Source organism: Gymnoscopelus microlampas (genome assembly GCF_963454915.1).
Source record: "Gymnoscopelus microlampas genome assembly, chromosome: 22".
Taxonomy (NCBI): Eukaryota; Metazoa; Chordata; class Actinopteri; order Myctophiformes; family Myctophidae; genus Gymnoscopelus; species Gymnoscopelus microlampas.
This window is the reverse complement of record NC_139959.1, coordinates 22,777,736-22,798,254: the sequence shown is the minus strand read 5'-3', so window position 1 is coordinate 22,798,254 and position 20,519 is coordinate 22,777,736. Positions and strand designations below refer to the sequence as shown.

General features: G+C 40.9%; 1 protein-coding gene across 1 annotated transcript; it reads right to left on the bottom strand.

Moving 5' to 3' along the window:
• Nucleotides 1-4,676: 4,676 nt before the first annotated feature.
• LOC311038563 (kinesin-like protein KIF20A) lies at nt 4,677-19,467 on the bottom strand (the record flags this gene model as incomplete). Its single annotated transcript, XM_084048136.1, has 18 exons — nt 19,359-19,467; nt 17,750-17,845; nt 16,891-17,010; nt 16,518-16,656; nt 15,682-15,857; nt 15,461-15,581; nt 12,830-13,009; nt 12,404-12,515; nt 12,253-12,315; nt 11,869-12,015; nt 10,855-11,020; nt 10,124-10,294; nt 9,453-9,592; nt 7,811-7,976; nt 6,971-7,109; nt 6,653-6,723; nt 6,411-6,530; nt 4,677-4,907 (listed from the first exon to the last, which is right to left on the bottom strand). Exons 1-18 carry the CDS (start codon nt 19,452-19,454, stop codon nt 4,677-4,679), a joined length of 2,454 nt encoding a protein of 817 aa, XP_083904262.1. The 5' UTR covers nt 19,455-19,467.
• Between the last annotated feature and the right edge of the window lie 1,052 nt (nt 19,468-20,519).

Sequence of the window (20,519 nt, the reverse complement as noted above, 5' to 3'; positions counted from 1 at the left end):
GAGCCATGGGCAAGCAGTGTTACAGATGTTATCAGGTGAATCATTTTGCACGAGATTGTCCACTATCCGGGCAACACACTTCAGTTATTGCTCCCTGCCGTATGGATGACAAGAAGATATATGGCTAGAGACATTTCAAAAGTTGAAACGTACAGAGACATTACTTTAGCTGGACATATTGGAACAGGTGACGTAGGGCAATGATGGAATACATATGCCGTTGTTGACAAGAAAAGAAAACCCTGAGTCACCATTGAAAAAAAAAAAAAAAAAAAAGCGAAGCCACAATTTCATTTTCTACCTATTTTGAAACATAATGGCGGTCACTGTCCATATTCTAATTGAGATTTAGCATAGAGTCTAATATGCTTTCAGGTGGTTGACTAAATTTAACAAAGTTTTAACCTAGTATAGGATGGTTTGTTGGAAGGAGCTAGAGATGCTGTTCGTTTTTTGACACTGGTATTTTTTTCCTGCTCATTTCGAGTATAGCTATAGGACAATGTACGATAATAAGAATAATTAGGACTAAATTGTTTGGCCATTTTCCACAGTAGGGTGTGGATTGGGACAGATCCAGTAAACTGGTTCGGTGAGCGTCATACACGAATGGTAAATTGTTGTCAGTACTGAGACACCGTGGAGAAACTTAGCTGTGGCTACAGTGCACAGTATAACATTTTTGTAATTTTGGGACTTCAGTGCTGATCTTTTGGGGTTTAATGAGACATGATGTCCATTAGTATGGCCTTATGTCTCAAGAGGGGAGGTATAAAAGGGAACATTTAAAATTGGGGTTTTGGACATAGTATTTTTTAGGAACAAACTGACCAGTTCATAGGCCAGATCAATATTTAATTAAGAGTTTTTCGTGACCTACACTAATACCTTTGCATGAACTAAATTGAGTGAATGAGAAACACCTCTTGTGTGAGTGTATTGACTTGAAGGGGTGCATGTTTTACTTCTTAGGATAGTGTAGGGACGTTTTTCCCCAATGTTCTCGTGCTAGGAAGAATGGGAGATGCTGAGGAGGAATCAGGCTGTCAGAACTGGGTGTCGAGGAGAGGTCGAACGAATCATGTCGGCGGAGGTCCACACGGGATGACAGCGGCTACAAGTGACAACCTCGACACATCACTGTTCCTGCTGCCAAAAGTGAGACAGCTACACCAGGAAGGGACTCTACTCCCCGCCATCAGCTCTACAGGAGACCAGGGTGTGGCCTGATAGCGATCCAGAAGGGGACGGGGCCTCAGATCTAGGAGACGACTGCAAAAGACGAGAAGGTCTACCGTTTCCACTCAGCTCTGCAACTCGTCCACAGCAGCAAACCAGGGGCGGTGTGAATCTTCAACCTGAGGTCAACTTCTCATCTGTCTACTCATCGAACTACAACACTACACGACGGCAGAAGGATAGAGCCACAGACGTCAAGCGGACGGCTAGATGTTCCAGAATCCAGATCTGCAGGACTTGGAGATTCAACCAAGTTGCCATACCCTCTCTCAGTGGAGGGGTGATTTTTGGCGATCCGTGTAAGTTTTCACACGCCTTTTGCAAGCACAGAGAAATGCCCCAGTAAGTGTCATTGGAAAATGACACTACACCCCCACGCTTCATCATTTTCACCACACCCCCCTTTTCTTTTTCCCTTGTCCCAAGCTGTGAACAGTTTTTTGCTTCAATGACTGAACATTCCATAAATACAGGAACAAGAAGAAGATTGCGTTTGTTAGTATAGGCGAAAAAAGAAAAAAATACAGAAGTTCCTTCTGTAAGCGCGTGAGCCTCTTGTAAACCACATGTCGTAATGTATTCCTGATGTCTTTTTTGACTATGCTTGCTGCAGGTTGTAATGAGATACAGACTATGCTTGATATTAATTGGTTTATTTGATGAATTGTTTTGGTTTTATTTTATTGCAAAGGTTAAATTTGATTTGTGCTTCATTCATGGCGGTTTAATAATTTGACTGGTCTCTAGTGTATTGTTGTGATGTGCTGACCCGGTTGTGTTGAGATCAAGGTTTTTCTTTGAGAGATTACGACCCACGAGTGCACGCGTGGGAGAGTCGCTACTTTGGCCAAGAAGCGAACTCGTTCGTATTCTTTTCGGGGAGAAATTGAGATTGAACACGACTGGAGTGGCATGCCGCGACTATATATATTGGATCTGTCAAATGATTCTCTAGCTATTGAGGAAACGAATGTGGTTCGCGACACAAACGTGCCTTGGTTGATAGACATCTTATTCAGTTGAACTAAGCCAATGAGTGAGATACAGATGGAGCTGATTTTAAAAATTAAGGTTTTGGTTTTATTTTTTGATTTGTATAGGTTACCATTCTACAATCAAGAGGGGTATTGCGTACACTAACTTTTTGCAGGTTGTTCCCAGGCAGAGGTTTGGATTATGATTTTGTGCTGAAATATATCCTAAAGCTCTGATTTACAGAAGACGTTATAAGTCTTCTGAGAGGGGTTATGCTGTATATTTCATAACATAATCATACATAAAATAGGCCAGAACTTGACTTATTTAAAAGGTTAAAATGAGCAAAAGGTTGACCATTTGCTGGGAGAGACGGCCCCAGTAACAACATGGGTGCCAGTCTGTCTAGCCTTCACATGTTTATTTAAGTCAGAGAGCTAGCAGGAGGAGATTTGAAGACAGTTTGATTTAATCAGTCACACCTTGAAGTTCCTGCCTTTTGTTCTGAAGCAGAAGTTACAGGTCTTGAGTGTGAACCCAAAACAAGGGACCAAGCCATTCTTTTGTCTTAATTTGAATGAATTTCAATAACCATTGTTCCCCTGTGATAAGGCGGGTGGCCACAAGGCAACTGGGAAACTGCTGTGAAGTCACCTCTTGCTCGGATTCATTTTGCATACCTGTGTGAATAATCGTACAGGTTTTTAGCAACTGGCTTAAAGCACAAAGTTACTCCTAAAAGATTATTTATTCTGGGTGAAAACATATACTGAAGTAAAATGAACAAAGTCTTTATCTATGGCCTATGTAATTTTAACTAAAGTAGAAGCCAGGAGAAGTAAAAGTCTCCACTCTGAATGGATTCCTGCGTTATTAAAAGCCTCATTGAGTAACTATTGTTTACAGATGAATGAGAACATGATTCTTGGTACCATTTTAAAGTGTATAATGTGCAGAGTATTAATCTCATAATGAAACTTAATTGTGAAATGTGGTTCTGTACTGAAAGCATATTATTGTGGAATTGATTTCAAGGCATTGTGTGACCCTATTAAAATGCAGTGGGCTATCCGCTCGGGCCACGACGGATCAGTCTGTGATTGGTTGAAAATAGGGCTGAGGAGGAGCTCTGGAGTCAAGGACCGTCTTTTGAATCTTGTGTATAAAAACCTGTGACTTTGTGTGCAGCGGTGTGCTGCTAATCCTGGACCCTTTGCAGTAACCTTTATGCTCCTTGTCGACAAATAAAGACACGGAGGAACCTTATCACCACGGACTAGTCTCCTTTGTCCTGCATCCCCACTAAAGGCTTGCGTTTATTCCACGTTATTTTAACCGCGGTGTGTTACACAAAATATTCAACACTATAAAACTGATAAATGTTACGCTCTCCTGATTGGCTGAAATTGTATTTTCTTTTTCTTCCTTTTATTAAAGAGCTAGAGAGACGGGGACACCACTGTTACTGAACCCTTTATGTTTGTAGCAATGAACAGAATACAGAGCTTTAACAAAAAACATTTGGTTTTAGACAAAAATACATGACTTGCCCTACCTTTAACAAGTGCCGAAGACCACGCTATCCAGTTCCGCTCCCTGCTGAACTGTCAACCAACCTGTAGGTGTCGCTAATACAGGAACAGAGGACCCTCCCTAGCCGGTTTCCCACCTGCGAAAATGGCCAATGGCAGTGACACTGATTACTGTATATGGGGAAATTGGCATATGGACTAAATTGGAGAAAATGAGGCCCAAAATAAATAAACTAAAGTTAAAGTTTATTTAAAAAAATATATATATTTCACACACCATGAGGTCAGTGAACATTTGCTATATCTTGAGTTTAGTCAGGGGAGGGGGTAAGTCAGGGTGGTGGGATCCAAATATTTCTTGGCCATGCGTTGTTTACCGACCTTTTTTGGGTCAATTGGGATGTCTCCCTCAAAGGATAGCATCTGAGAGCCTGCCTTCCACACATCCGTTCCTGTGTTGGGTCTTCGCTCTACTGAAGCGGTTGTCATTGGCAATTTTGAGGAGCTTTGTCAGGGCACAGAAATCTGTGTCCACACGGTTGACTTTAAGGCACCATAGTACAGGCACATCTTACAAGGTCACCCTAGTGTGTATGTGGTGTTGAATTTCCTGGAGGAAGTATGCGCTTTAAGTCAAATTCTTTGAGTCTAACCCCATGTACAGTAAGTACTGCAGTACATACCATTGGTAAACCCCTAAAAAAGTGAAACGTAAAATCTCTACAGGCTCTTTTTCCAATCTAATTAAAAACCTGTGTTTTATTTCAAAACTTAAAATTGACATAAGAAAAGCATTCCAACATTGAAAACCTTTTGCATCCAATACTACTGCTTTTATGCTGAGGTAAAAGGGCAAACTTAAACATTTAAGTGTATTAAAATAAGGGGAGAACATTTAAAATTAAAATAATAAAGGGTTCCAATTTCCATCTAGCTGCTGAGTTTCTTCATTGATGTACTCCTGGCCGTCTTCCTGAGCGTTCGGCTGAGTGTAGTCGTCCGCGGGGACGTGACCGAGAGCTTGATGTTGGCCAGCAGACCTCGTTTGGGCTTGGGCTGCACGGGGACAGTCGCGGACAGCCTCGCGATTTCCTCCTTCAGTGACGTAATCTCCTTCTCCTTGTCAACGTTCATCCTCAGCAGATCGTCTGTATGTTTTGCCTTCAGGTGAAAACGGAAGAGCCACACTCAAATCAAGATTGAAACAGATATATGAGGGCGCCTCTGGCCTAGCGCTTAAGGCGCATACCACATATGCTCCAATGCTCTGACACATGAGTCGCAGCAGGTTCGATTCCCGAGCCCGACGACCTTTGCTGCATGTCACTTCCTGTTTCTCTGCACTGTGTACTATCAATAAAGGCAGAAAACCCCCAACAATAAAACAAAAAAAACACATGTTTTGCCTTCAGGTGAAACAGAAGAGCCACGCAGACATTTATAATCTACCCAGACAAGGTTTACCGACTTCATTATTCCATGTACTACAATCTTCTATAATTAAGCAATATTACACGAGAGGGTGTGCTTTACCGACATTATTGGCACGCCAGTGATGCGGTCAGGAACGAGGCGGAGCCGAGTTCCTCAAGCATCACTTCCGCAAGCATCACTGAAGTGCCAATAATCTACCAATAATGATCTACAAGTTAACAAGCTTGTAACAAGCTTGTAGATCGGCTATTTTCACCGTGCGATAGTCCATTTTGCATAGCTGTTTGTTCTCCGGTGGCGGCGGTGGGTCAGGCTACTGTCTGTCTGTTTTGCTACCGTGGGACAGCGTGACGTCACAGCACAGCTGTGCCATATATGGTCTAATCAGATGCGGACTGCAGTGCGGAGTGATTTATTAATGTGATTAGGCCCGTGCTATCATGCTGGTTTGAATCACGGCTAGATAGCTAATTCAACCAATCAGATTGCTTGGTCGGAACTACCTGTTGTATAATATAAAAGTTTAATTATGGGGTGTCAGTGGGATTATACCCATATATGGACATACCGGTATTGCTCGAACTACAATAATGATGTCATAGCCATCTGAAATTAGCCAGATCCCAATACTCCTCTGCCTCCTCCAGCATGGCAGTGTTATGGTGAAATTGATGACTTGCCGAAATATGTGACCATTTTGTGAACTTCACATTAATCAATCACTGCCGTTTGTTTATAAACGTTAGATGTTTACCCTAGTGGTATTTAGGCTACTTACTGAAAGACCTCAATGTGCATTATTATTATATCATATGAAGTAGAGAAGATGGTCTCATATTTCGGTAGGTCACCAATTTCACTGTAACACCTGCCAGGCTTGACGACAGAGGAGGAGAGGAGACAGAAATGTTAGTATTACGACGTGTGGGCCAAGACCCCAAATTTAACAAATCGGTACCATCTGAGTGGGCAAATTTTAGTTGTATTTCTGACTGGTAGGCTTGTAGCTTATTGATGTCGTCACCTCTTAAAATAATGGACTGCTGCTTGTTTTCATTCTATAATAAATATCTTCAACAGACGATTTACAAGCTCACAACATGTCGGACGCGATGTCTTGTGAGCTTGTAGATCTGCTATTTTCTGTGAATATTAGCCCAAGAAAAAGGATCCTAGGGCTTAAGAGGTGAAACTTGGTTGTGTGGTTCAGACAAAATTATGTCACTTTACCTGATCGTCGACCGCCATCTGCAGAGCCTCTGCCTTGGCCGATTCCTCCGTGAGGTTACGTCTGACCTTCTGAAGCGATTCATTCAGAGTCCCCAGTCGTTTCTCCAGAGACACAATCAGCTGGAAGACAAAATGCCCGCAATGTACAGAATCTGAGGTACAATAAACAGGCAACCAATTACAGTTGAATATAACTTGAATATCTCCAACTCGTTTAGACAATTCAAATTCCGTCCTTTTACCTTTTGTTTATCCTCGCACATATCCTCCACCACACATTTCTGCTTATAAAGCTGTTTGTATCGCTCGGCATCTGTTAAGACAAAATTGTGGTAATTTTGTGAAACCTTTGTTGTGGATCTTAACCACTTTCAAACTGGCGTCCCTATATTTTGGGTTAGGGTTATCATGTCATTTGTGACATATCTACAACTGGTCTGATCTACAACTTCATAAAGCATGACGCCTTGTGTTCTTGGACTATATCAGTAGTTTTCGCTATAACAAGTATATAGGTGTTATACGTTTAACAGACGGCACATGATTTACGACATGCAAACCTGCTTCCTCCCCCTGTGTAGTCTGCTGGATGTTGTTATCCATCTGGCAGGACTTGTCCAGCGTTGGATTTGGAGGCTGCCCTGTCCTCCTGGTATTTGACAACTGGTTCTCCAACTCGCACAGCTTACGCGTCAGAGCCTACAGAGACAGTAATGATGGCCAAGTTTACTATTCAACATTGGAAAATCAAAACATGAGGATATTGGCCGAAATAATATAGATTTTCAACCGGACATATGTGTCATTGCCTTCAGTATCCAACCTCTGGCACTGAAGAATGCATAGTGATAATTGTTTATCACATAGCCTTATTTATTCACAAGACTGAGAATGACAGAATGATGTCAAAAATAGCTTTTGAGACAGCCACTCTACAAGCTGTCGATGGTCAATTCTTTACCACTCCGTTCCGGTTCAAAAAATGTGAATGTCAACCGAGTTTTGTCCATGTTTGACAGTGAATTACTTCAACAGCGAGGGCGCTCGTGTTGACATTTTAGTCTGCAGCAAATGGTCCGCTTCCGTATTATCCATATAGGGCCGATATGGCTGCTGACCAACCAGTGCACGCTTATCATGCCCTTCACCCAGGGCAAATAAAGCTGGCAATGAGATAAATTGAAATGCGCATGGATTAAAGCAGAATAAAATCTCGTGACTGAAAGATGTTGCTAGGCCACGTCCTATACTGTGATTTGTTACGACGCATCGTGCTGAGTTGTAAGCTTCTAGATAGCCCGTTTTGGGTGTGTGACGCGTGACACATGCCGACTTCTATGGAATCCAAATGACTGAAATCAAACTGAGAACTTTGATCAATGAATGAGTGTGTGAAATACCTCTACTTTCTCCTGCTCATCAATGAACTCATCGACAGGCACGTAGTGGTCCTCCATGCGGTTCATGGCAGACTGGTAGGCATGCTCTTTGACTGCATCCCTGTAGAGCTCGAAGGTTTCCTCCATCCTCTCCTGATAGCCCTCCTTCAGCTCCGCCGTCTTACGTCTGACAACAGTTTTAAAATGTACAAAAGCAGGATTGTGACAGTTCAGACTAAAGACTAAAACTTTTAGGATTAATATCCAGGTGGACAAATATGATTTGAAGTGGAATGTGTACCATAGTCATATTGTAGGCCCTTGCTATGATCTATAGTCAGATCATGCCCTTTTGATTGTTCGCTGTAATTTTTTATATACATTACATATACATTATGATATGGTGGATGATGCTGCATTATTGGTCATGAAAACTGTATGTATGGTCTTTTATCTTGTAACATTTTCTGCATAATATATTTGTATATTGTTGTTTGTGTTTTGTCATTTCTTACATTGATTCTCTTTGAATATGTTTATTACATGTTTTTGTATATTTGTTTTATTTGTTCTGCTAAAAGTAAAACTAAAAGTGTTGATCATAAAGAAAAAGTACACAGGTGTGCTACTCAAGTAAAAAGTAGCAGTGCCACAATGTAAAAAATATTGTTACAAGTAAATGTTCTGTATTAAACTTTTACTCAAGTAAAATTACAAAAGTATTGGCATTAAACTATACTTCATAAGAAGGAACCCGCACACCTTCCTCAGGCATGGGGAAGGTCTCCAGGACAGAAACGCTGCTTTTGATACTAGAACTTTTCTCTTGTACCATGCAAGCTGGCAGACGTTTTTCAAATGTGTAGCATCACAGTGCGTTGAGCTTGTAGATAAATGTTCTAGTACACAAAGTATAGAATATGACCTTAATTGGTCCATGCATGTTTTGTAATAATAATCTACAAAGGTTTTTTCAAATAATTGTAGTGGAGTAAAAAGTACGATATTTGCCTCTGTGATGTAGTGAGTATAAAGTAAGTAAGTATAAAGTATTGAAACATTTAGTCACCCATTACTCATTTCGTACGTCATCATAATAATCCACACCAATCCAAGTGTTGTGATGAACTTGTCACATACTATGTTGGGTGCAGATCTCAAATTATTTTTAAACTAGTATCGCGTAGCCAGACAACTATTCCACAATCTCTGAACGCTATATAGAGTCTGGAACTACACATCCCGAAAGCCGGAAGAATGGAAGCTGTCATCTGTTCGTCATTTCCGGTCACGAAAATATATTTTAAAATGTTATATTAGATTTAGAATTTCCATTTCTGATAAACAGCAAGCTATATATGCTTGGATTATTTAGATTTATACAATTTATATTCCGTATATATACACACACGAAGGCGTCACATCCGTTTCATCCTCATTTTCAGAGCTTCCGCTGCTCCAGACTGTATGACGGAAGCATTTGAAAATTGTGGGAGGCAATAGTCTGGCTCGCGAGACCATCTTTAAACAGACCAATAGACGTTTCTCTCTCAACATGTACAGAGTACAGTCTATCCAATAGTATCCATAAAACATTAGAGAGAGATTGCAAGAAGATACCCCGCCAGTCGGTCGCTGTTAATGGAGAATAATGGCAATGTACCTGTGGACTTCTTCACTTTCCACCATGAGCTTTAGCATGGCATCCCCCATCTCCTTGCGAATCTCTATCTCCTGCGTCAGGTTTTTTCTCCGTTCTGCCAGTAGTTTTGCGCGCAGATTTTCACATGCTACCAGAAGATCCTAGGAATGGCACAGGACAACATTTTAAAACATTTATTGGAAAACGTGGTGCGTGTCATATACTGTATAGTCCAGGGTAAACTGTTGCGCCCTTCTTTGTTCAGGGTTGACTGCAAGTGCCGTGGTCTCAAAAACAAAGGAAAACTGGCAGAAAAAGACTTGTAGTCTACAAAAACAAAAAAAATATCCATGAATTCAAGTCTCCATGGGGTGACTAATCGATAGAAATGTTTTCAAAAAGTCTTTCAAAAAGTCTACAAGCTCAAAACTCCTCGCTTTGCGAGGCGTTGTGAGCTTGTAGATTGGCTATTTAAAAAAATGTTTGCCTCTTATATTATTTGACAATTTGGCCGTTTGACTAGTTATAGTATAGTTTGTTGATTACTTTTGATGCATAATGTATTTTTAGGTATTAAAAAGGTCTTAAAAGTCCTTAAATTGTCACTTCACTGTCATCTGCCCCCCCCCAAAAAAAAACATATGGGGACCCCCGAACCACCATGATAAAAGACATGGATACTAGATCTGTACCTCCTGGGGCAGAATGGACATGTCGGCCTCATCCTCCTCATCCAGCAGCTCGTCTTCAGACAGAAAGCTCTCCAGGGCCTGGCTGTCCATCCTCAGCAGAGGCTTGCCATCCCGACCCACCAGACAAGGAACCAGGGACTCTAGGGACTCGGCCAGAGACACCTGAACCACCTGCCAACAATATCAGACATTAGCATTTTACAACCGTACCTCATTTTTGGTGAAATTATGTTTTATTAAGTTGCACAATGTCAAAAAAAAAATCTATACAACGAAATCCAAAGGGGGGGGGGGGGGGGGTACCAAAAAAGAAAACCCGCAATCCCTCCCACCCATACTGTTCAGTAATATTACATAAAATAATAAAGTGAAATGTTGCCATGGAAAACCAAAACGACAGTGATGATAACAGCCAGACGACCACACTAATGGTGTCCTGTTCATCAACTAAAAGGTACTTCTTTAAGAAGTACCTTATTCTTGAGGAGTCAATTCATTAAGCCAATGTTCAAATGTAGGAGCCTCTTTCTTTTTCCAATGTGTCAAAAAGAGCCGTCTACACCAAGCACCATAACTATTAAGATATCCATTAAAAAAAAGAAAAAGAAAATCACTGTAACTCAAGTGGATGGCAGAGACCACGCTACACCTACAGCCCTTAACTTTCTACTTTGGTTGGATGGCCTTCACCAACAAGGGTGGCACTTGGCCAAAGGATGTAATAATGTCACCTGACTGGCAATGGCAGAAAACTTCATAACATGGAGAGTCTCGTCATAGGTGGAAGCACACGGTTGAATGTTAACAATCATTGATGTTCTTCCGTTCCCACAGAAAGTGTTCTGGAAGATCTTGGTCAGTTTGCTCTCTCTGAAAGGAATGTAGCCGCTCTTCATCCTGACAATGTCAACGAGAGAAGTACAGATCTTTACCAAAGCACAAATACTTTAACAAGGCCCATATTAAGTGAGGAACGTTTTCTACAAGGCTGGTACAAAACCTTGAACTGAGTGAGAGTCTAACCTTCCCTATAACTTTGCTGTCCACTGCATTTTTTAATTCTGTCCTCGGTTAACAAATATCCAGCGTTGGACCTTCAGCAGCCGGCAACAAGGGAGGTGCACAAATTTTGACTAGCTTGGCAAGTAGATGGCTGGCTACTATCTGAGACTGTGAGATCCCTGACTAACTATGCATACTGTCAACATAACTATGTACTATCCATCACAATGAGCATTAACTCAAACCTAGTGACTAACACATACTGTCAAACATAGGGAGCATTCACTTCATACCTGGTGACTAACTATGTATACTGTCAAACATACAAAGCATTAATTAAATCCTGGTGACTAACAAGCATATAGAGCATTAATTAAAACCTGGTGACCATCTATGTACTATCAAACATACAGAGTCTTAATTGACTAACTACTTTATGTATACTGCTTAACATACAAGCATTTATTCAAACATGTTAAAAACTGATATCGTTTACAGCAAAAAGTAGATTGATGCATTTTAACTGCAAGAGGGAACAGATTGAGGAGACTTCAGGTCAGAAAATCAAAGGGTGTTGGTTAAAATTAATTATACCATGAAATTATATATACGTGCAGATTTTTTTTTTTTACTTTCAGCATGACACAACATCCAAATGGGTTCATCCAAACGTAGCCAACCTGCAGAAGCCCTGGCCTAGATGAAGCCAGTAGTATGTTCATTGAATGTCAGCTGTAGTGTACCTGTCAGTCTGGTTGTTGCGAAGTGCAGTGATGCACTTCCCCAGAATGAATAGAGAGTTGTTGATGTTCCCTGCCTCTTTCAGTCTCTCTCCAAAGGTCTTCGCTTTGTTACATCGTTCAGAGCCAGCCAGATCACACAGCGAGAACCTGAAAAACACAAGACTGTATTAACAGATCATCTGTGTGTCTTGACCTGAGCCCACTTCATAGCAATCCCACAAAATATTCCTAAATTCAGTACTAGAGACTGCACGAGACCCTTTCTGTGAAATTCACGGCCTGGCCCCATTACCCGTCTGCTCTGCCTGCAACCTTGCAGTGCAAAAATATACTATATTTTAAGTTTGTATTCAGTTTTCACATTTGCACTGCATAATCACTCACTCAGAAATCCTTTGGACTGCGGCACCATCGATCTTCATTAACTTCATGGTAAATATGCTATGACTTAGGATAAGAATTTGGATAAAAGGAAATCGTATCAGTATTTGCATTCAGTCAATCTTGCATGAGAAAGAAAAAAAACAATATTTACCTTCTGCTAGAGGACTGGTTCATCTTAGTGGATGCAGCACTTCTGTGTTTGTTTCCAAATCGAAGAAGTTTACTTGCTTCCTCCATGTTTTGGATGTTGATCCACTTTAGATCTAGAGGAAAGCGAAACATTTTAAAGATGTCCCGATATGAAAATGAATGCCGATGAAAATGATGCCTGTACACTGCCTGTCAAATAAAAAAATACCAAACATAGCAGATCTACAAGCTCAAAGCGTGTCACGGTTTCGAGCTTGTCTGCTACTTTAGATACTTGTGTGACGCTGTAGTATGATAAAGTAGGGCGTTAATTTACTAAAAAACTAAAATATGGAGGTGGCAGGTTTCTGCCCAACAGCAACGACATAATATACAAATACATACACATAAAAGAACAAAGGAAGTTAAAGTTGAGTTGTGTGTGTACCTCTAACATAGGTGTGTCCAGTGCTGTCCTCGCATACGCGCAGAGCAGAACGTCTATTGGACTTTGAGAAAGATAGCGGCTGAAGTAGGTCATAGACATACTCATTGTAGATTTCGAAGAATGCGACCCATAAGGCAAACTGGCTGCCATCTGGGTCTATAGGGGTGTTCCCCGACTCCACTAGACAGGAAGGGAGGAAGGCCGAGGGAGGCAGGGGAAGGGAGGAAAAGAAAATGTTTATGAGAACAAGGTATGGTAATGCTGTGCAAGTATCCAAGACATTAAAGGAACACACAGATTTTCCATAAATATTGTTCTGATGTTGAGATCAATAATATAGTTGGCAAAAATTGTCTTCCTCCGCATCTTCCAACCGCGTAGTTTCAGGTCATTGTTTCGCAATGTCGACAATGGGATTTAGTTTGAACTTTCTAAAAATATTTTGTACATCAGGTTCATGTCAATATTCATTAATAATACACAATACCTGTGACTGATTCCAAAATAATGCTTTTTCTTGGTGGAATGAATACATATCCCTGGGTGAGGGAAGTGATAATAAGGACAGAGAGGCTAAGAGGTAATTTATTCTCTGATAAGTGGGGGCTGAGGGGATCGATATGTTGAGAATGTTTAGTCGTCAGGTCCCCCCCCCCCCCCCCCCCCACTGTCTTTGTGTGATACGTTTTTGTTGTGCAATTGGTTTGATTTATTAATTTGATTAATATGTTTATTCTCTTCCCTTCAAAAGAAGCATGTAGATTTTAAATGTGAATGTACAATTCTGTAATGTGATGCTTCATAATAAATCTTCCTGAGCAGTTAGCGGACCAGTCAAGGCAGCGAAATTGCCGCCGCGGGCTGAACTTGACACCACAGTGACCTCTCGGCTGAAGTCAACACTCCATTGTCAAACATGGATGAAGTTCGGCCATGGTAGAATTCTCGGCTGGGGAGACATTGCCGTTTGTCCGGCGCAAATGAACCAAATCAAAGAGCAGAAAACGGTGACCTTTGACAGTTTACAGAATGTCTTTGTACCAACTAAAGGAAAGCCATGCCTGCAGCGATTTCCGTATTCTCTCCACACTGTTAGAACGTGTGGGGAGAAAGAGCTTGTTGTGTTGGCACCCACTCACCAGCTGCCTACCAGTTCAGTTCCACTGACTTCTTTTTTTCTGTCACGGCTTGTGAAATGAACTTGTCAGACAGTAGAGGGTGCTGATACCTCATTCAACTAAAACAGTGCATACATACACAACACTACCATACTGTCATGACATCAATAGCTTGTGTATCAATAACACTAAGCACTAAGTAAAAAGGGGATTACAAAAATCTGAATCATAGTGGTATTTTAAATACACCTATGCATGCCACTGAAAAGGGGTATTTACCAGGTTTAATTCAAATAAAAAGACGGCTAGGCTATTTGACTTGATCATAATGTCCAGCTTCCACTCTCAAGCTCTGAATTATGCTGAATAATATATTCTGCAATTCAAAGATAAAAAAAATCTATATTCATTTACATTTAACATTTCTGTTTCTGACCCGAGTCATAATGGAGGCTAGCATCGATGCTATGCCTTCATGTCTGTCCGATTATTTTTGTGATAGTGCCCCCCAGTTGTAGTAAAATGAAACTTCAGACTTGTCACATTTGTCTGCAATCGATATGCAAGGATAGTGGAAGAATATAGGAGGCAAACGGTAGCCTAAATTTACACTTTTATGAAAATACATTTCTCAGTTCAGTGTAGCAGAGTGGACTAGTAAGAAATCCATAGTGGTTTGCGATGTGAGCGTGCGGTCTAGCCAACACCAACTCGGGACTCCTGAATCGCTGCCCTCCACACCCTCCTGTCTGTCTAGTATCAGGGTCTTGAGCTCTGCAGTGTTGTTAGATTCGCTGTTGCACCGCAGTGCATCTACGTAGGTGGTGCGCTTCTTGCCCTGGGTTGGCTCCCACAGTGCCAGTTTGCTTACCACTAGTTGCGGGTGCCTGACACAGAGCCCTGGCTGCCAGCCTCATCCTTCTCTCTCTCCAACAGGTCCTCATAGAGGACCACATTTCTGATGTGGTCCGGCCATGTGATGACACCTAGTGTCATTCGTAGCAATGTATACGTAGTACAGAGACTAATCCCAACCCTTTCTCAAAGTGATCTGATGTACCAGATTAACTATAGCCAGTACGCAGATGTAACCATCAAACTACATGTTTACGGCCTAGTTCACATGACAATGACAAATACCAGCTATGTCAGCCAGAGGCCCTTATGCCTGATTTATACTTTTAGATGGTCCATCTTCGGTCTAGAAAAGTCCTCAAGCTTAACACCAGAAATTAGTCTTTCTCCCCACACCAATGTTTACTGTACACATGTTTATTGTTACTTGTGTTGTTTATTGAATGTCATTAAATGTCTCGATTAATTGAATACACAGGACCACAATGGAAACAAGCCCTAGGGCCTAGGGCTATTTGTGTTATCCGTTATCCCTTTAGCGATCATTGTAAAATCGTACCACTGTACTATTTGCAAACTGTTAAAGTATTCAATCAATCAATCAGGTTTTACATCACCTCTGTGGCTATAACTCTGGGGAAAAGTGAATTGCAGCTACCTGTTAGATCAGAAGCAGCAGACAGACTTGTGATCGAGGACGAGGAGGAGGTACGTGACCGCTTTGAGGAACGTGTTGAGGAACGTGAGGAAGTACTACTCTTACGCTTAAGTTCACTCTCCTAAAAAAAAGGTTGGACAGAGAAAGAGAGCAGGTGTACCATGGCCTCTCACGTGGCCTGATAAAAACATGGAATGAGTGGATATTGGAAATCATCTTGCCTCTTTGAGTATGGAACCCTTGGAGATCTTCTCCTGTTTGACCTGGTCAGAGCCCAGTTTCTGGGCATCGCTCCCACGGTATGGCTTCAGGTCCATCCCCTCATACTGGCGCCCTCTGATGTGCTGGAAGATGGCACTGAGCACACGTGGCAGCAATCCAGGCTCTTTTGGGCTTCCTGAAGCACATTTCACATACACAAAATTAGCTTAAGTCCAGAAAGTTTCTTCCAAGACGCTTCAGCCAAGTTTTGAATGAAGGTGGGGTTTTCGTTCTGCTGTTTAAAAAGTTCAGAGTTGTTCCAATGACACAATGTTTGATCATTTTTGTTAACAGAAGGCCAGTATTTAAAGCTGCACTGGGTAACATTCCTCTTCTAACCTGGATTTGAACGCGGTTTCCTATGCAAGTGCTGAAATGTTTACCATTAAGCTAATAGAGCCTGCCTCCTTGCTCAGGGGATGCATTTAATCTGGACCATAAGGTCACAATTCGTGTCAGATCCTGCGTCTAGGTGAGACATGACCTTTGACACGATCTAAATGTCTCAATAGAAGAGCAGGGAGACAAAATACAACCACCCCAATTTGTATGAGTTATATTGTATTAACATACTGTACAAAACAGACTGGACAAAATTACATTTTATGAATTAAAAAAATGTTACATTGTAATGCTTTAATAGTGAGAAAAATATGCTCATTAACATGCTGTACAAAACGCACCTCAGGACAATGAGGACATAGTAGTAAGTAGAACAGGGCTTTTCAGCATTTAGCATCAACAAGAAATAATGACTTTAAAATGTATGTAATTCAATGACTCATTCTGATCTTACCGTGGACGGTGTAGGTTTTTCCGGAGCTCGTCACACCGTAGTTGAATATCAAGGCGTTCTGCCCATCCAGGTATTCAGATACATGACACTTAATGCTGCCCTCATAGAGGTCAGCTTGCTTCGTCTCGGGTCCAAATATCTGAAAAAGCAGGACAGGAAATTCACCACTTTCAACCTGGTGTCCCTATTTTTGCAGGTCAAAATGGAAAATTGTAAAAGCTTGTAGATCTGCCATTTTTCTTATATAAAGTATACAATGGGTGTGCATTGTTTCATCAAGTCTACTAGTCCTGTTCTTGTTCTGTAATTTCATAGATCTGCAATTACTTCCAAGTTACAAATACATGGTGTTATAAGTCCATGTTGTCCTCACCTGAGAGAAGGTGAATTTGTGGAGTGGAGCGCCAATGCCCCTTTCGCTGCACTTCATGGTGGCAGAGCCCTTAGGTGCATGCAACACCACAGTCTGACTGTCCTCAGTCACCACACAGCTCTGAAAGAAATATCAAAATTACCAGTACCTAAAAATGTAATTATGTAGTTGTTTAAAGTGGATCCTGGACTTTATTTGGATAGCCAGTCATCTGCAACGTTAGGACTCCCAAGTTTGGGCAAGTTTTCAGTCCGATCAGCTCAATTGAATTTCCATTATTATTATAAATTGAAGTCAAAATATTTTTTTAAGTATAACTCTGACCTCCGGTGAGTTAAAAATGGGTTAAAATGTTCATCCAATCAGGAGAGAGAACCACACAAAGTGTATTTATCAGCTTGCATTCCTGTTCCAATTGTGACTACTAATTTGTTTAATCACTTACACGTTCACTTGCTTATACTGCATGCTCTCTCCCATTTGGATGAACTTGGCATCCCGACCTGAAAATGCATTTTCTTTACTAAGAGCTGAAGAGATGGGGTGACCCCTGTTACTGAACACTCTGCTATATCAATGGTTATTATTTGAATATGCTATGGAACTATTTAACATTTGTTAAACAAAAATCACTTACTGCACCTCAAATCGTCCTGTTACTTTTCAGGATTCAAAAGCATCAAAAGTATCAGATCTACAAGCTCGAAGCGCGTCGTTTTGCGCCACGCTTTGAGCTTGCGGATCGGATACTTTTGTGCGATGCTGTAGTATGATCAAGTAGGGCCTTAATTTATGAAAAAACACAAAAAGTTAAAACATGGAGATAAGAGGTTTCTGCCCGACAGCAATATTATTTCACCTGATCCTCATTGTCAGCGAGCTCCTCCTTGGAGAAGGGTCGAACTCTCAGGTAGACACTCAGGTTCCGCTGTTCAGCATCACCCAGCATTTCACCCTAACAAAACAAGAGTTCAAACATCATTCTGCTGTTCAACACATATCTTCACCCAAAACAAGACAATAATCATAAATGTGGCTTCCAACATCAACGCTTGAGTCCTTATTCAAATCAGGTTGAAGGATTCAAACCGTAATTGGCAAAAGGATCAAAGATTCCCTTAGTGACCTCGGAACAGTGGGCGCCTGGTAACTGGGCACCAAAACCAACTGGGGCTTTGTGTGTGAACTCTCAACCAGTTAAACGCTCTAGTCTTAGTGAAACAAACTTGAGTTACAACTGTACTCAGACCACCGAGCCGACTGAGTACAGTTGGGGCCAGTCGGACCAAATGACATGGCACCCGACTCCCAACCCAAAACTATCCTAAAAGTCGTCCCGTTCTCAAAATACAAGTGGACATAGCTTTAACTCCCTGAACATCTTGATAGTAGAATCCTCTGCCCCTGGCCCCTACCTTTCTCTGTATATATACACACAGACACCTTATGATGCTACTGAGCTTTATCCCAATTTTTTGTATACTGTAGCATTTGTGTTGCATTGTAACGCATTATATGTATTACTGAAGAATTGAGTACAATGGAAATGACCTTTTGACTGTACTACCTGTACTGTGAATAATCTTGTTAAAGTAATCAATCGAGCATAAAGCACAATCAAGTCCAGGATTTTAAAGGTGCCCAGTGTTCTGGATTACTCGGCCCCTCCGGTGTCCACTGGAAAGATAACAAGGTGCCCAGTGTTCTCAGGGTTTCACTATTCCGATTACCATTCCCTTGACTCCTTGGGCAGTCCTCACTGCAACCTGCTCTTTCAATCGTCATACAGGTCGTACACCTGTTCAGATCCATGTGTCAGTATTTGCACAGTGGAGTTTGATATAGGGCCACCAGTAAAAAAAGACTTATGGAAACTATTTAACAAGACATATTTATAACATTCTTGATTGGTTATCATAGTGCGTTAGAAACTATATTTAAATAAAGAAAATACATATTCCAAGATACCAGTGGTGGAAAGTAACTAAGTACATGTACTCAAGTACTGTACTTAAGCACAATTTTTAGGTATTTTTTTTACTTTACTGGAGTATTTCCAATTTTCAGTAGCCTACTTTTACTTCTACTCCACTACATCTCAGAGGCAAATATTGTACTTTTACTCCACTACAATTATTGGACAACTTTAGATACTAGTTGCTTTGTAGATTTGAAATATTATTACAAAACATACATTAACCACTTCAGCCCTATATAGACTTCGGCTATTTTCAAATGATTGTATACATTTTTAAAACATGAAATGGAAGATTTCTGCATAATCAGTACTTTTACTTTTGATACTAAGTAAATGTTTTGATGCCAATGCTTGTACTTTCACCCAAGTCAATTCTGAACACCAGACTTGTACTTGTAACAGAGCATTTCTGCATTGCAGTATTGATACTTTTACTTAAGTAAAGAATGTGAGTACTTCCTCCACCAGTGCAAGAGACTGATGAACATACCTGCATTGAAATGCTGCTGGCTGGTCCATCATTACACACGGATTGTGTTGCATCAGTGTTGTCTTCAATGGTCAAATCAATTATGTCCATGTCCATCTCTACATAAAATAAAACTGAAGACAGTGTTAAAACAGATCTGTGTGCTTAAAGTTTACAGTGAGTTGTGCTGACTGACACAACTGAAAGCCAACTGCAAATGAAGACTAATGGAAAGCAGGTGAGAAGTCAACAAATCAGGAACAACCAATCAGCAAAGAACCAATCAGCCTGAAGAGGGGGCTAAAACCAGTGGTTCTCTAAAGTGGGGTCCAGGGACCCTCAGGGTTCCTTGATGGGTTTCCAAATGGACCCTTACAGATCTGTATCTCCGACAGTGTCCAAATCTTGATCCATTTGTAGACTCAGAGTTATGGGGAGCCTTGAAATCAAAGATCTGGTTCAGTGGTTTGAGAACCACTGAACCAAAGACGTATCTCTAGCACAACCTGGAGACCACCATTTAATATTTAAAGAAGAGCCAGTTGGTACTGCTAATGTTCTGTCAAACTAAAGTGACATGAATTCTTAAAATGCTCTTTTACCAAACGAATTGTTATTACAAATGTTTTAAAGCATCTCAAATAGCTTTGTTTTCTTTTTAAATTTCATCATTTCATGAAAATAGTAATCTTCCTACATTGATGTTGCTTACATCTCCGGCTCTCCAGCTCAAGTGGATGCTTGGGTCATATTCGGATGTATTTTGTTCTCTGGGCCCATTTCAAGGCTTTTCATATTTTTAAGGAAGGCCGATGCACACCTCAAAGGTTAGTGACAGGTGTGTAGGACAACCAGGAAGGTCCAAATGTTCAGAAAGGGATCTATGATATCAAATCACTGTCTGGAACTTGCAAAAAGGATGCTCTTTTTTAAATCAATGTTTTGGTTGTTAGACCTTCATGTTTGTCCTGACGATTGTCTAACGACTGAAACGTCAATTTCCAGACAGTGTGCAGGACCTTTTTCTTTGATTTGATATCATAGATCCCTTTCTGAAGGCTTTTCATATAAAATGTTAATTGGTCTGGATTGAAACTTAAAATGGGGGTGTTTCAAAACTAATCAATCAGATTCTAGTTTGACATTAGGGTTTTGATTTGGCATTCCAAATCCAAAATAAAG